Raw genomic sequence first — 15,048 nt, 5'->3', positions numbered from 1 at the left:
AATAGAGAAACACTCATCAGATAATTAAATTAAATCGAAGTTAAAATGAGTGTTTTCTTAATTCATGAAAAATCAAGAATGAACTTAAATGTAAGCAACATTTGTGGATTGTTTTCTTTAATGATCCGAAAACTGGACACATGATTGCGTTCATGAACATTTACATTACTGGGAAAGGTAGTGAATTAATGATGAGGATAGAAATTTCAAGAGTTTCTGTAAAATAAGTGCAAATTTTAAAGAATGTATGTATACAAGTGTATTAATAAAAGCAGAGAGTGCGTTAGTAAAGCATATACAGTAAAATTACATTCCCATATTATCAGATATACATCAATAAGATTGATGTCATTCACCCACAGTGTTGGAAAGTTAAAACAATCACCTGTTGATTTGGAAAGAGACTTCATTTACAAACCAGAGTACATGGGGGGAGCACAGCTTCTCCAAAGACAGGCACAGAGGGAATCCTTTTCCATGCACCCTCCCCCACTCCCGACAAACACAAAAAAATATCTAAAATTATTGAATACATAAATAATTTCTCAGCCGAGGGGAAATAACCAAATCTCCCAAACCTTGACGCAAAAACATTTTCGCCTTGTGATGCCACAATGACGTCTGATTCAGCGATGACACATGGACATAAAGGGAAAAAGATGATATGAAGACAGAGAGGATGGATGGAGGGGTGATGGGGTGGAGGAGGAGGGGGGGGGGGGGGGCATCAGTGGGTGTGAAGGTGGGGGTGATATTCTTACATCACATTGGCTCTTATAAACTGAGGGAATGGAGCCCACTGCACTTGACAACTAACCAGGAAACTGAAAGACAGGAGGGAGAGTGTTTGGATCTGGAGGAGAAGAAAAAGGAGAAGAAGAAGAAGCAGCATCACTTTCAGTCCTTCTCCAGCCTCTCTTTGTGTCTGTCTTTTAACCATACGGACTAGACCCCTCCCCAGGTTAATTCTTATTCTTCAGAGCGGGATCTTCTTTACTCTTTTAGTCCTTTTCTTATCAGCATGCAGGTTCTGTTGACGGGCTTACTCCTCCTCTGTTTCACATGTGGTGGACTCTGCACAGGTAAGAAAACTGTTTTTTTTTTCAAAATACTTTTTGCATTGCTTTGCATTCATTATTTATCACTGAACAGATGCGCAATAAAAACAGGTTAAAGGAATATAAACAGATAACTATGGTGCTGAATAGCTCTGGCCGTTTTCCCCGTTACATGTCTTACTGTGTGCAACAGGTGCATCATTCTGTTTTATATTTGGTCAACAGTGAAACATCTCTATATTAAAAATAAAGCATACAGTTTAGTGCTGCACCTCAACAATTCTTCATGACATTATTTATCTCTATGTTTGTAATATTCTTGCTGTGAAACATGTTTTATTTATACGGTAGTTATTCAACATCTCTAGTCCTTCAGTTTATGGAAATGCTTTTTCCATCATGAGGCTCTAACTTTGAAACTTCACTGAATATATTCAAGTCAAGCTAAGATATTATCTGACATTTTTAGCTAACATTTTGCACAAGTTGTGACTTATTGATTCATTACTCCCCTCTTTTAAGCTCCTTTTGAATCAACTGAATTTAATGCATTCTCTTATTTCTTGTATTTTTTTTTTTTTACACAATCATCTGCAAAGCAAAGGTGCTAACAAAAAAAATGAAGACATGATGAAGTTTAACATACATATACATAAGCACATATGCATACGGATACACATGATCAATTCAGCATTAAAGGATATGTAGTGTAATGCACACTCACAGTCACATACACTCTGGAGATTGAGATGAATAAATCCCCGCTCTTCTTACTACAGACTATATTCTTCGTTAACTGTCTTATTTATCTGCTTCTCCTTAATGATCCAATCAGTTAAGACCTAATTTAACCGTCCTAGAAGCCTTTCAAACCTTTGCTCATCCAAAGATGCCTCAAAATAAACACAACTTGTTTCTCTTGATTCCAAATCAAAGTACATTTATTTTGAATTTATTTGCGGTTTAATTAAATGGCCCTTTTATGCAGCCTTCACAGAACTCTTTAAGAGACTTAATCCTTCGGGATTAGATTACAAAATCACGTTGAGCTCATTGATCCAATCAGCAGTCAGCCTTTAAGATTCATGGACATATTGCCTACGATGATCTAATACAGAGAGAGTTTTGCAGTATTTTAAAAAACCAACGGACGTTGGTTGATGAACCTCTCAGGCTAAAAAAGCTTTTTAATTCTACAATTGATACTTTGTCTCCTAATGAATGCTTAAAGACTTAGTTTAGGTTTTCTTTCCATATTTCATCGTATGTATATTTATGTTGTTTCTTTTATTTAACCGGGTCAATAGACAGTCCCTGAGTTAACCACGTAGCCACATATTATCTGCTTGTTAAATAAAAGGTTGCAAACTCTACATGACGACAGCTCAAACACAGTCTAAATGCTATCTGACACTTATCATAATTGAACGTTGTTCTCATGTTCTGTATGTTATAAACATGTGTCATGCAGATTTATTACATTTTCTTTTCATTTGCTCCTCTGACAGATGTGGACCAGGATCAGCGAGCGCTAGAGGAGGAGCTTCTCAGCAGTCTCTTCACTTCTAAGGTACTGTACAGGGGTTTTTCTTTTTCTTTTTTATACCTGTGACATCAGAGACTGAGTGTCCAAAAAGGTTCGACCCACCCGGTGTTTTAGTGATCCCTCGTATCCCTGCTGCTGCCCGCACATACAGGCCGCCAAGAGTTCTTTCACCTTCCTGTTGTACTCATGCTGAGTGCAGATACATGATTTCATCTAATTCAATCTTTTTCTCATCGCTCTTAGAAACTCACACTTTGACTGAGCTAGTTAGGGTTTGGTTTGAAATTATGTATTTTATTCATACAGAGAAAAAAGACTAGTGTGCGCACATCCACACACATTGCATACAGAGGCAGGACAAAAAAAAGAAAAAAAAAAAAAGAAGATCCTTATGATCCAAACGTTGCTCTTAATGAAGCTGCTCATTGGGAGCTGAACAGTGTGCTGATCTTTCTCTTTTATTCATGAAGTGCAGGTTCTCACAGTGAAATTGGCCTCCACTTCGAAGTTATTATTTGGTGGTGTGAGCTCGAGGTGGGATACAACAAGTTTGATGTGTTACCCTAAACTTCAAAATATGAAGATCTGGTTTGGATGATCAGTTGTGTTATTAAGTTATCCATAATATTAGAATTGTTCATGAGGCCGTTTATATAAAGAAAACGGGTTAGTGACAATAATCTGTAAAATGCGGTCTATAAAAAAGCTTGCTGACGACTGGTGTCTGACCTTTCACAGATTATTTTGAGTTGTCATTTAAAAGTTGGTTCTAAAAGTTTTGGTTCATTTTAAACATTTGCTTTTTGATTTCTAGATACAGGAAAACATGACACTGGTTTTATACTGTATGTGATGTATGATGTAAGCAGACTGCAGCACATACGTCCAGTGTCCATTCAATAATACAAATATCCATCCAGATGGAAAAACAAAAGAAGAATGTGTAACTATCATTAACCTGTGGTTGATGTTGTAAACTACCTCACTTTGGTTATTTTATGCACCATGAAAACTCGACTTTCTTCAGAGTATAAAGGTCACTCAGATACGGACATGTTTGTTTTATAACACAGGTTTTAAAGGAGGTGTTCGCACATCCAGCTATCTCATTAAGTTTTTATTTTTATTTATTTAACCTTTATTTAACCAGGTTGGTCCCATTGAGATTAGGATCCTCTTTTTCAAGAGAGACCTGACCAAGACAGGCAGCAGCAAAAACACAGAGACACAAAGAAAGACAAAGTACAATTTACAAAGACACTACATTTTGCATGAAAATGTATTAAGTAGGTGCGTAAGATATCAAACTGTCATTTGGAAAATAAAAAAATCTTGACCTCTCCTCTTGCAAGGCGTCACTGATTATTAGAAAAAAAACACACAGCATTTTCTGTCCCTCTGAACCTTCGTCAAGTGTGTTGACAGAGGTGATGCCTTGCTAGAGTAATGTCTTTTTAAAGGTTTATAACACATCCCGTCTCGTATCATCAGCCGTAAATGATTGACGCAGCCATTGCGCTCGACCTCCACATAGACGAGGCTTTGGTACTTTTTAAAAGATGTCACCTGACTTTGATGGAAGATTTTAATCATCAGCAATAAGTCACACTGCTTTAGGGGCATCTGCAGCTTCATATTTTGAGTGTGAGGCCACTGACCAAGCTTGAGTGTTTGTCAACTTTGGAGTGAGAATGTGTAGGGAAAATAAAGCTTGTTAAAGTGACGGATACCCGAGAGTTATAGGATTCAGATGGACAGCATCATAACGACACGTCTTCCACCTCTCTGTCTTTCGCTGTCTGGAAAATAACAGTGCTGCTCGTACAAAGATGATTTGACAGTCGCTGCTGATGCTGGGAGGTTGTTCAGGGCTCATGATTGTAATAATAACTCGCCAGATGACTGATAGACGGCTCCAAAGGCTGAGGAGTGCAGGACTGTAGAGGAGTCATGGGGCTTTGGAGCTTCACAAAAAAAACAGGATTATGATTTCTTCACTTTGAGTTTAAATTATCCACCATCTGTTGTTGAGTCTTCTCTTGTTCTGATTTCCTGCAGGATTTTGGTTTGACTCTCTGGCTTATTTCTGTTTGTATCACGACAGCACATGAACAAGCCAGGTTTCATATGTGGGTTTTTTTTTTGGATGATGTTAGTTGTCTGTCAAAGAGACTTTCTAAAATGTTACTTATAAATCCTTCAAACGGGAGCTTCTGTGGGTGCGGCTCTTCTTTTCCTTTCCTTACCTATTTTGTGTTTTTTGGATCCAGCACCCACTGAGAGATGAGCTTGACTTGATATAAAGTTATTTTGTTCTGGGTAGTAATATTTGATAGGGGATACGGGGAACCTCTGCTATCATTTTACGCTATAGAAGCATTTATCAACAAGGTAGCACATCTCAACAGAACACCGGCTAATATAGTCTTTATTTCTGATTGATTCAAAAAGGATTAAAAAGAACAGACCCTCCAAGGAGCCGATTCCAAAGAATTAGTAACAAGTGGACCCCCTGGGGGTTGTTAGAGTATCTGCCCACTGTATTACCCCCCCTCCCCCCTCTAAGTTATTGATTTAGTGACATTACAGGAGAAGATTCTGATGAATCTATATTAAACACGACACCTGCACAATTAAAACCAAACCTGCCCCTCACTCGCTTCATCAATTCAGATTCATTTTAAACTAAATGAAATGTGAAAAGGACATTCGTTTTAATCAAAAATTATTATTCTGATAAGAATATAAGAACACATTCATCTGATCTGTAAAATTGATGGTGAAAATGTTAAAATTGTATAAAGCGATATGAATTATTACAACTTCTTCTTTGTCCCGTCACAGTCCTGAGCAGCATGATGAGCACACATGTAAACATGTTACATCAGGACGATTAGATTAGCTTGAGTTAAGTTGTAGAAGATTCTCTTGATTGTGATCGTCTTACTCCTGTCTGTATCTAACGATCAAAGCATATCACTCAGGCCACAGGAAAAAAAACCTTTTCCTCCTGCCCAGAGAGGTTCAATGGAATAAAATGATGATTACATTTGAAAGGAAATGGTTTTGGTTCATGGTTTTATTTTGGTCCTCTGTGGTCTCTCTCTCTCTCTCTCTCTCTCTCTCTCTCTCTCTCTCTCTCTCTCTCTCCCTCTCTCTCTGTCTCTGGGATCATATTCAGTTTATCCGCAGCGTACTGTTTGTAGAAACTTCCTTTATATCATCACTGCACAATAAGGATCGACTTTCTAAATTTTCTAAAATCTCTACATTTAGAAAACCTTATCACTTTCTGAATTTCTTTTCAACCTAACGACCTCGACTCTTGTTCCCTGTTTGCAGATGAAACAGAATAAGCAGAGTGCCCCCTACTGGCGCGTGTCGCTGCCCAACCTGTGCCGTGTGGTGAGCAGTCTGAGGCAGGAGGTGTGGAGCGGCGAGGAGGGCGAGGAGGAGGAGGGCGAGATGAAGGAGGGGGGCCTCCAGCTGCTGGAGGAGCTGTACAACCTGCAACACATCTGCAGAGCGCTGCAGAGCCGGGAGGAGAGGGTGAGAAACACACACACACACACACACACACACACACACACACACACACACACACACACACACACACACACACACACACACACACACACACACACATTACAAACACACACATGATAAAAACACTTAGAAACAGACTAGTGGAGGTCGGAGTAGACATCCTTAGTTCACATATAGAGAGAACAGGAACATATTGTGTGTGCCTGAAAAGAAGCGTTTTAAGTGTAACAGCAGCAACATTTAAGTTGACCTCAGACTGAATGCTATAAAGTAACTTGTAATGGAATAAAAAGAGAACCACACATGGTGTCTGCTATAGTGTTTATAAACTGTGCAGGTTGTAACCCTACAAGTAGATTCAGATTGTCATTTATCTGTTTATCTTTGTGCTGTCTGGATGAATTGAATCCTAACTTCAGAGTGTACTTCAGGCCTATTTGTGGAGCTTTTCTTTCAATAATGGAGTGCGACCCTGAAAATAGATTTACAAGGATTTATTCAGAAGAAATAGTTATATTATTTAATTCCCAACTCCAGCATACAGGTTTATAAACAAAATAAGGTGATAGTGATGGGGATGGGGGGGAGATAGGACAGCTGATAGAGTCAGAAACCTCGGAGAGAGGGGTGCATTGGGTAGTATTTATCGGCACACACTTAATAGGGAAACACATTTTTTCATAAACCACTTTATGCAGGATAAAGGTTATGCATAATTAGGGGCGTGGTCAGTCGGACTGCAAGAAGCTGCTTTGTAGCGGTTTGTCAGGAGGCTTAGAGTCTTTGCTCCAGCTCTTTGCCTGCCGTTAGGTTGACCAAAAGTTTGATCGCGTTATCATTTCCAACATGGCAACCACCATGGATGGGCTTCAAAACAGCACTTCAGAAACTAATGTGTAAAGTCACAGACTCCTTGTCCATGTTTATATACAATCTATGGTTGGCCCTTTATTTAGATTTCACCTTTTCTCATTAGTTTTTACAATTTGCACAAGTTTAAATAAAAAGCACAATTTCATAAATTATCTTAACGCTTAATGTTAATACTAATGAAGCTATCACTTCCACTGCAGCAGACAAACACAAAGTCTGTTATATCACAATACACTGAAAGATAAATACACTGGCTCTATTTTTGTTGTTTCTTTTATCAATGTAAAAAAAAAAAACAACAACAAACAAGTGCTGCAGGAAAGGGTTAATGAAACTGTGCTAAATAGCAATACTGGTTTAAAAGGCCAGTAACACTGATGACATCATGTCTTAACCTTTACAAAAAACTACAATCTCCCTTCTCCTTCAGGAACACACACACACACACACACACACAGAAGAGGCCCTCCGTCATAGTAAACACAGCTCATTAACTCCGTTCCATCAATGTCCCATCACCCTCCACTCCACACAGCAGCGTCTCTCGTTCTTTGTCTTTCATCTTAACACAGCGGCTGCAGATTAGCACCTGTTTTTCATGCATGGAAGCACAAAGCAGGAGCTCTCGTTTAATCACGGCTACATGATGCAGCCTCCCATTACCTCGCCACTCAGCGGCTAAACATGTGTTTTCCTGTCATTCCCTGCCACACTCACCCTCCGCTCTCTCTCTCTCTCTCTCTCTCTCTCTTCAACAGCTACTCCACGACTCTCTGGAATATTTAGACGAGAACAGGGACACTCCGCTGAAACGAAAATCACCCTACATCCTGAAGAGACAAGCAGGGCAGAGCACCAAGTCCCGGAGGCCGTACATCCTAAAACGGAGCACAATTTACTGACGACATTCCCACAGGACCAGACCGCGTTCCTGCTTTGAAGACGTGACATGCTATTTTTCCTCCATAGCTGCTGTGTTTTATTTTCTGTTCCTGTCGTTGTTTTTCTCCACTCAGACCCTTTGACTGTGCGTCCAGCATCGAGGCCTGTCTGTATTCTGCTCCTCTCAGCTAAAAGTCCTGAAAAGAAATCTCCCCGAGCATCGAGCAAAATCATGTATCTCTGAGAAACTATATTTATTTACTCTATTTCTTCACTGCACTTTGAGTCTATTTTGTTTCAGGATATGATTAAAGGATTCATGATACAAAACCAGTGTGATGTCACTGTGATCTTTTCATTCAGGAAAACTGATCAACTGATTCAACTGATGCTCAAATGATTCTTTGAAGGCTTTATATGCGATTTTTTGATCCAGCAGATGTCGCCCTTGAGCACCAGCATGAAACCAAAACAACTTGTGCTGCATTGTTGTGTTAGCATGCTAATGCTAGCGATCTTTATTATGCTCGTATCTTCACACTGCATGTAAATTTACCCGACATGAGCGTGATCTAGAAACGCAGTTAAGCAGTGAGTACAGAATGTTATTCTTCTTTTCTCTAGTCCCTCAATTAAACAACTTTTATTTGTGAGGGGAGGAGTCAGCCGTCGGGCCGGCTATGTCAAACAAACAGAAAATATGAGTCGGAAAACTCTGAAAACATCACAGACAGTGGGACTCGAGTGTTACACCCACTGTAGACAGTCATTACTCACAGAGTTATTTTCAGAGGAAATACTTGATTTCTATTATATTTAAGTGTGAAAAATCGCATATAAAGCCTGTGAAACCCATAAAGTAGATTTTCAGTTCAAAAGAACTCATCATTAATCGTATTCCTAAAACCCTAATTTCAGCCTCTAACTGGACCAGTTAAGGTTAGCTTTAAGGCTTCCCTCCCCACATGCCCACTTTCTTCTGATTGGCCGGCGTTCTGGTAGCCGTCGGGGGTCAGAACACTGCAGTGCTGCCAGGGAAGAGCAGCTCTTCAGTGTTTGGAAGATAGTCTATAGGTGTTTTTTGATTTTGCACCGCAGGAACTATGAACTACTTTAGTTCCTAGAACCACATTAAGAGGAACCTTTATAGCTCCTGCTTCAGAGTAGGTACCAGATTGCGGTGCAAATGCAGACAGAAAAAAAGTCCCCATGGTGTGTAGTTCTCTGGGAGCTCCCTAGTGGATAGTTCCTCTTCAAAAAGTCCCCAGAACTGTTTGGTCCTAAAACACCTTAATTAAGAAGTTTCAACGGCTTACATAGAGGCTGGAAGCCATCTCGAGAAGGTCTCGATTTCATATTGGGGAACTATCGCCTGATTAGCAGGACAGGCCGTTTAGCGACCTCAGCAGTCATCCTGGGAATGCTCGGACATACCTCATGATCTGAATATTTGCCCACGTTGAATGTGGATATCCAGCAATGTAATACTAAAGGTGAGTTTTAAAATAGTTATCAGCATAATCGGTCAACTTTAAACCCGTCTGGCTGCTATCAAAACTCCATTCTTGGACTGGCATCAAGTGCCATGACAAATTCAGGAAAGAAACAATGACTGACTGCAAATTATGCAGTGTGTCCGTGAGCCAAGCTAGTGATGTAAACGCGGGTGTGTGACATAATGAAGCATGGGTTGTTGTGGAGTAAAACAGAACAAAGACAAAAATGTGCAGGTGATGGCTGGGAAGAGTCCAGGTAGAGTGAGAGAGAGAGAGAGAGAGAGAAGAGAAGAGAAGAGAGAGAGAGAGAGAGAGAGAGAGAGAGAGAGAGAGAGAGAGAGAGAGAGCAACAGTATGGTTGGGCTTTTCTACTCTGAGAGCGTCAGGCCCAGGTGCTCTCAGTCTGGCTGGCTGTTTCCTCTAGGAACAAGGGAGACAGAGAACATATGAGCTAAGCCTGCATGTGAGGTAAGGCAGTGACCGTCATAGTACACCATACTGCAGCATCCTGCAAAGTCATTATCTGCTGCAGGAAATAGTTCACAATAAATACATTAAAGATATATTTTAATTTTTGGCTTGGCCAAGAGGCAGCAGCATATTTAAAGAATGTTAGAGATATCCATCCATCTGTTATTTATACCCTCACATTCACACCTATGGGCAATTGAGAGTCACCAATTAACCCAGGTTATGACAGGGGCTAAATATAGGATTTTGTTAGTAAAAGTGCGATGAGTGTATATCGGATGTGGGCCTTCTGCCATAAAAAGTTTGGAAAGCACTGAATAAACCTCACGAGCATGTGTTTGGACTGTGGGAGGAAGTAAGAGTACTCGGAGAGAATCCACCATGCACGGGGAGAACATGTAAACTCCACACAGAGAGGCGGTGCAGTCTGATTAGAGTGCGTGCTGTTGAACAGTAGTTAAAAAGAGCACAGAGGCACTTAAGCAGATAAAACACACTCTTACTGCTCGTAATGAGAACCTTGGCCTTAATAAATGGCGTTTTCATCTACTCATCAAAGAGCTTTGGTATCCATCTTTTTCTAACTCAGATATTATCCCTGACAGCAGCCAGAGAGGCTGAATGTGTCAACATCAGAGAGACATGATTCAAACGGCCTCTTTCTGTTTCTACAGTGAGGGAAAATGTCTTCTCTCTCTCTCTCTCTCTATCCCTCTCTGCAGTATTCATGTTAGTCTTTAAAAAAACAATTAAAATTCACACAGACACCTGTGCGGGTCAGACCCTCAGTAAGTCAAGGTGCAGGTAAGATAACATTGTTTGATTTGAGCCTTTAAAGGACTAGAAAAGGACCTTGATTTGTTCTTGTTGATTGCTTCTGTTTGTTTGCATATTTACTATAAAGCACACTGAATGCATCAGAATTTTATTTATTTTTATTTTAGATATTTTATGAATTTTCTGGTTTACACTCTGTTACTGAGAGAGACTTCTCACACTGATGGAGAGATGTCAGAGTGGGGCTGCTACACACCGCTAACTGCGTCAGAGCTGGGGTTCAGTACCTTGTTAAAGGGCACCTCGGCAGTACTCAGGAAGTGACCTGGCCTCTCTCCAGCTACCAGATAAACTCGCACTGGAACTTGAACTGGTGATCCTACGGTTACCAACCCAAGTCTCTACTGACTGATCTACTGAATGGTTATTTTGTTTAAGCTATAAAACTAGAGTCACAATGGTCAAAAGGTTTGAAATGTTTTGTTAAAAAACAGGATTGTAATGCTGTGATCAATCCTTCAAAACCAGGAGGAAGCTCACTCAGAATTTAGTGTCCCTAAAATCTGCACTTTTATAAGTTTAAATATCCTTCTTTTTTTTTTATCTTCATAAAATAGTTTGACCCAATATTTGCAAATCAAAATTGACACAAATCATCAAAATCTTACAAATTTGTAAAATATTTCTAAATAGAAGCACAGAAAAATAAAACAAATAAAACCTGTTCCTTTCATTTAACAATAAATGTGTCAGATTTCCCTCACTTTGAATTGAATAAAATAAAGCAAATCATAAACTATAAATATATATATATATATATATATATATATATATATATATATATATATATATATATATATATATATAAACTATCAAATTCACTTAAATTGGTTAAAACACATTCATACTAAAAGACTCACAGTGGTTTCAAACAATGCCAGTAGTTTGGATCTCTCTGAGTTACTGAGGTTTTAGAAATCTCTGGACACAATGTTCCAGTTACTGTGAAGAAAAGACTCTCCAAGCTCAATGGACGCTGATTTCAGTGGGACTATTATTTTCTTTCTTTAAGAAAGGTTTTCAATTCTTTGAGTGCCAGAAAAGAAAATGACATTCACCTTGGTTGTATTGGTGTGAACTCAGACTATCTGCGAGACAGATGTCTTTAAACATCAGCAGATAAAACTTCATCTAGCTAGAGTGATGAGCTACAGAGGTGAATGAAACCTTTAGTTCAGAGCTTTGTCTAGGAGCTGTATTGATTGAGTCACTCTTTTAAAGACAATAATGAAAAAGAAAAGGGACCGAAGAATCTAAAAAGAGTCGGAGAAAGCATGGAGTTCAGGCCCACAAGACACAGTATGAAGAAAAGTGTCAAAACACATTTAATACACAGACTGATCCCTAAAGTAATAACAGGGATAAAGAAAACTATCTGAAAACTGACTGTACTACATTTTTTTGTTGATATTTATCAACTTTTTGTGTCAAAGTTGGGCTGCAAAGCTGATGTTTGAACTTCCCCTTAACAATAACCGTAAGGTGCCTTTGAGTCGTGTAACTACATTAAACGCTCCAGTTGGTTCCAGTTGGTTCCAGTTGAACTTGAATGTGTCAAACTGTTCATGTGTAGCAGGGAAAGGGCAAACTTTGCATAAATAAAGGTTGGAAAAAAAATGCACTCCTTTTAGTCAACAACGCCTGCACTGTACAGCAGAGGGCAGTGTTGTTAAAGAAGTCAGATGGTTGTGATTTACGGTGTGAATGACTGCAGAAACATACAGTTAGGACGCCTTCAGGCACGGGAACGACTCACTTGAAGAACAAATAAGGCAGAAAATAGATGCTGAATCCAAAGAAATCAATTTGAGAGCAAATCTTCCAAAACTAAAAGCTGGATTTTTATAAAATCGTTATCCTCTTCTTCATTAACCTCTTGCCTAAAACGTCACCAAACTTGAGCAGTGTGAGAAAAGTTTTCCAGGTTCTGATCCCTCGTTGTCCAGCTGGAGGGGGGTTGGGAACACAAGGGTCAGAACCTGTAACTCCCTTGTTCTGTGCGGTAAATCTACTTGTCTTTCATTTGAATTTGGTGTGTTTTTAAGACGGTGCTTAACTCTGTTTCTGAATTTAAGAAAAGGTTCTGGATAGGACAGCTGGACAGAGAACGGAATTGTTGGGAGGAGAGAGTCGGGCAACATAAACAAAGGGCTGAGGTCGGATTCAAAACCCACAGCCACAAGAGGACTATAGCCTCAACGAGGACTAGCCTCTGTATAGGATGCGTGACATAACTAGGCTATCGTGCTCCAACAGTAAGTATTTTTACAGGTAACATTATACTTCCACCTTACATCATGCAAAAGTCAGGTCAAAAAACTGTGAAAGATTGTTTTTTTCCCTGTAGAATTTACCTCAAAAGCAATAATGGCATTTCAGATTTTAGATGGTTGTGTTAGAGCGCCCATTAACCACCCTGAGGCACGACTCATTTATCTTTATTGAAAACTGGAAAGTCTTTGAATACTTAAACTGAGCAGTCTAAAATGTCACCTCAACTCTCTGAAACTTAAAGCACACAGAAACCGTTCTATTTCCTTCTCTATTCACAGAGTTACTCCTCATTCAGTAAATTTGTCTTTTCTTCACACACATTTGGAAACCTCTGACTCAAGAATAAAATGTCTGAATCACCGGTCAGGGCGACGGATCCCAAAGGCAGTAAATGTTTAAGTGTGCAGCAGGAGAAACTATCCTGCCATTGGGTGAAAAAGTGCTTTAATAACATTTCAACTTCAGAGAAGTTTACATAGATCCTTCTCCTATATCCTCCCTCGCTACATTCTCTGCTCTCTAAACTAAACCCTTGTTTTGAGTGTTGTTCACATCAGTGCCAGCAGGTGGTAGCGCTGTACAACTCTACTCCAGACTGTGGCTTTCCATAACTTCATGTGGTGGTTGGATGAAGTTTTATGAAGCTCTGGAGCTTTTTTCTCTCCAGCTGAAAAGATTTGAGTTTGATGGGCTTCAGACTACATCAGATGGTGTTTAAGACTTTGAAGCATACCTTCATGACAGTATGCATCACCACCACACCTCTCAGGATTTCAGAGTTTGAGTCTCACATATTATCAATACAAGTCAAAGAAGTGTGCATGTCATGAATTGGTTATTTCTGTACACATGGTTCAGATGTTCTGCATTGAGTAGATATTATTGTGCAGAATGCTGCTGTAAAATAACTTTGTGTTGTCTAAACAGTATTTATTTATGAGCTATTTGTCTGCACAACATTTAAATCAGGCTAACACACAAGGTTGTATCTGTATGTATGCTTTTTTGTGGGTCCTCTTGTCTAAATTTCTTGGTTAATATTTATGTGTAGGGGGGCCATATAGCCTAGCAGTGATGTTGCACGCCCCATGTACAGAGGCAAAAGCCCTCATAGCAGCGGCAGTGGGTTTGAGTCTGACCCTGGCCCTTTGCTGCATGTCATCTCATGTCATCGCACGACTCTCTCTCCTCCCAACATTTCCTCTTACTCGTCAGCTGTCCTATCCACTAAAGGCAAAAATGTAAAAAAAAATATCTTAGAAAAAAATACTCCATGTGTCAGTTTATAGACATGATGTGAGGAATCAGAGACGGATATTCATAAAATTATCAGATTATATTATGACATTATTCCATGGTATCATTTGGAAATGTCCTAATATTGTTTTCTACTGTACAACACTATATTCATAAAGGTTTTCTTTCTTTGAATCCGGGTAATGTGGGCCACAAACTTGCTCAAAGTATGTACCAAAGAAGGGTATCACACATGAAACAATACTTTTTCAAGATGTATTTTTGGGCTTTCTATGTCTTTATTTAGGGAGACAGGACAGTGGATAGAGTTGGAAATCAGGGATTGAGTGAAAGGAGCCATGGGTCGGATTCGAACCCGGAATGCATACTTGGAGGACTACAGCCTGCGTAAACAGGGGGGTTCACATTAACCATAAGGCTAGTGGCGTTTTTATGACCAACAATTTCTTTGTCAGTGTAGAGTTCCAAAAGCACAAATGAAAATGTTTTTTTCTGTAGGTAGATGATCACACAGAGGGATTCATTAAATGAACATTTTAATTCCATAAGATTACTCGATTATATATTTATATTGTAAAAGAAAAAGGGAAGTTTAAAGAGAGGAAGATGGAGATTTTCACCTTGTCTATTTAGGTAAATATGTTGTTGTTAATGTGCATTATTAACAACACAGTAATGTGTAGAACAAACGGCTCAATCTGTGCTATAATACGGAACTTTAAAGATAAATCTACAGATCTGTACAATGATACAGTCATATAAAAGTCAACATTTTGATAAAGAGACCTTGGCAAAGTATAGTTCAACT

The 15,048-nt window shown here is 39.3% G+C and overlaps 1 protein-coding gene across 1 annotated transcript; it reads left to right on the top strand.

Annotated features, from left to right (window-relative positions):
- The first annotated feature begins 789 nt into the window (after window positions 1–789).
- Window positions 790–8,238, top strand: nts (neurotensin). Its single transcript, XM_061035996.1, has 4 exons — window positions 790–1,082; window positions 2,567–2,628; window positions 5,947–6,153; window positions 7,782–8,238. The coding sequence occupies exons 1-4, from the start codon at window positions 1,022–1,024 to the stop codon at window positions 7,923–7,925; spliced, it is 474 nt and encodes a 157-aa protein (XP_060891979.1). The 5' UTR covers window positions 790–1,021; the 3' UTR covers window positions 7,926–8,238.
- Window positions 8,239–15,048: the final 6,810 nt, after the last annotated feature.

Source organism: Labrus mixtus, chromosome 4 (assembly GCF_963584025.1).
Source record: "Labrus mixtus chromosome 4, fLabMix1.1, whole genome shotgun sequence".
Lineage (NCBI taxonomy): Eukaryota > Metazoa > Chordata > Actinopteri > Labriformes > Labridae > Labrus > Labrus mixtus.
The sequence above is the reverse complement of the archived record's forward strand: the minus strand, read 5'-3'. Positions and strand labels throughout refer to the sequence as shown.

Bases quoted from the DNA above. Each gene is read 5' to 3' on its own strand.
- nts (XM_061035996.1), top strand. From the start codon at position 1,022: ATGCAGGTTCTGTTGACGGGCTTACTCCTCCTCTGTTTCACATGTGGT. The intron at 2,629-5,946 runs GTACTGTACAGG...CCCTGTTTGCAG, and splicing joins GCAGTCTCTTCACTTCTAAG to ATGAAACAGAATAAGCAGAG. The intron at 6,154-7,781 runs GTGAGAAACACA...TCTCTTCAACAG, and splicing joins TGCAGAGCCGGGAGGAGAGG to CTACTCCACGACTCTCTGGA.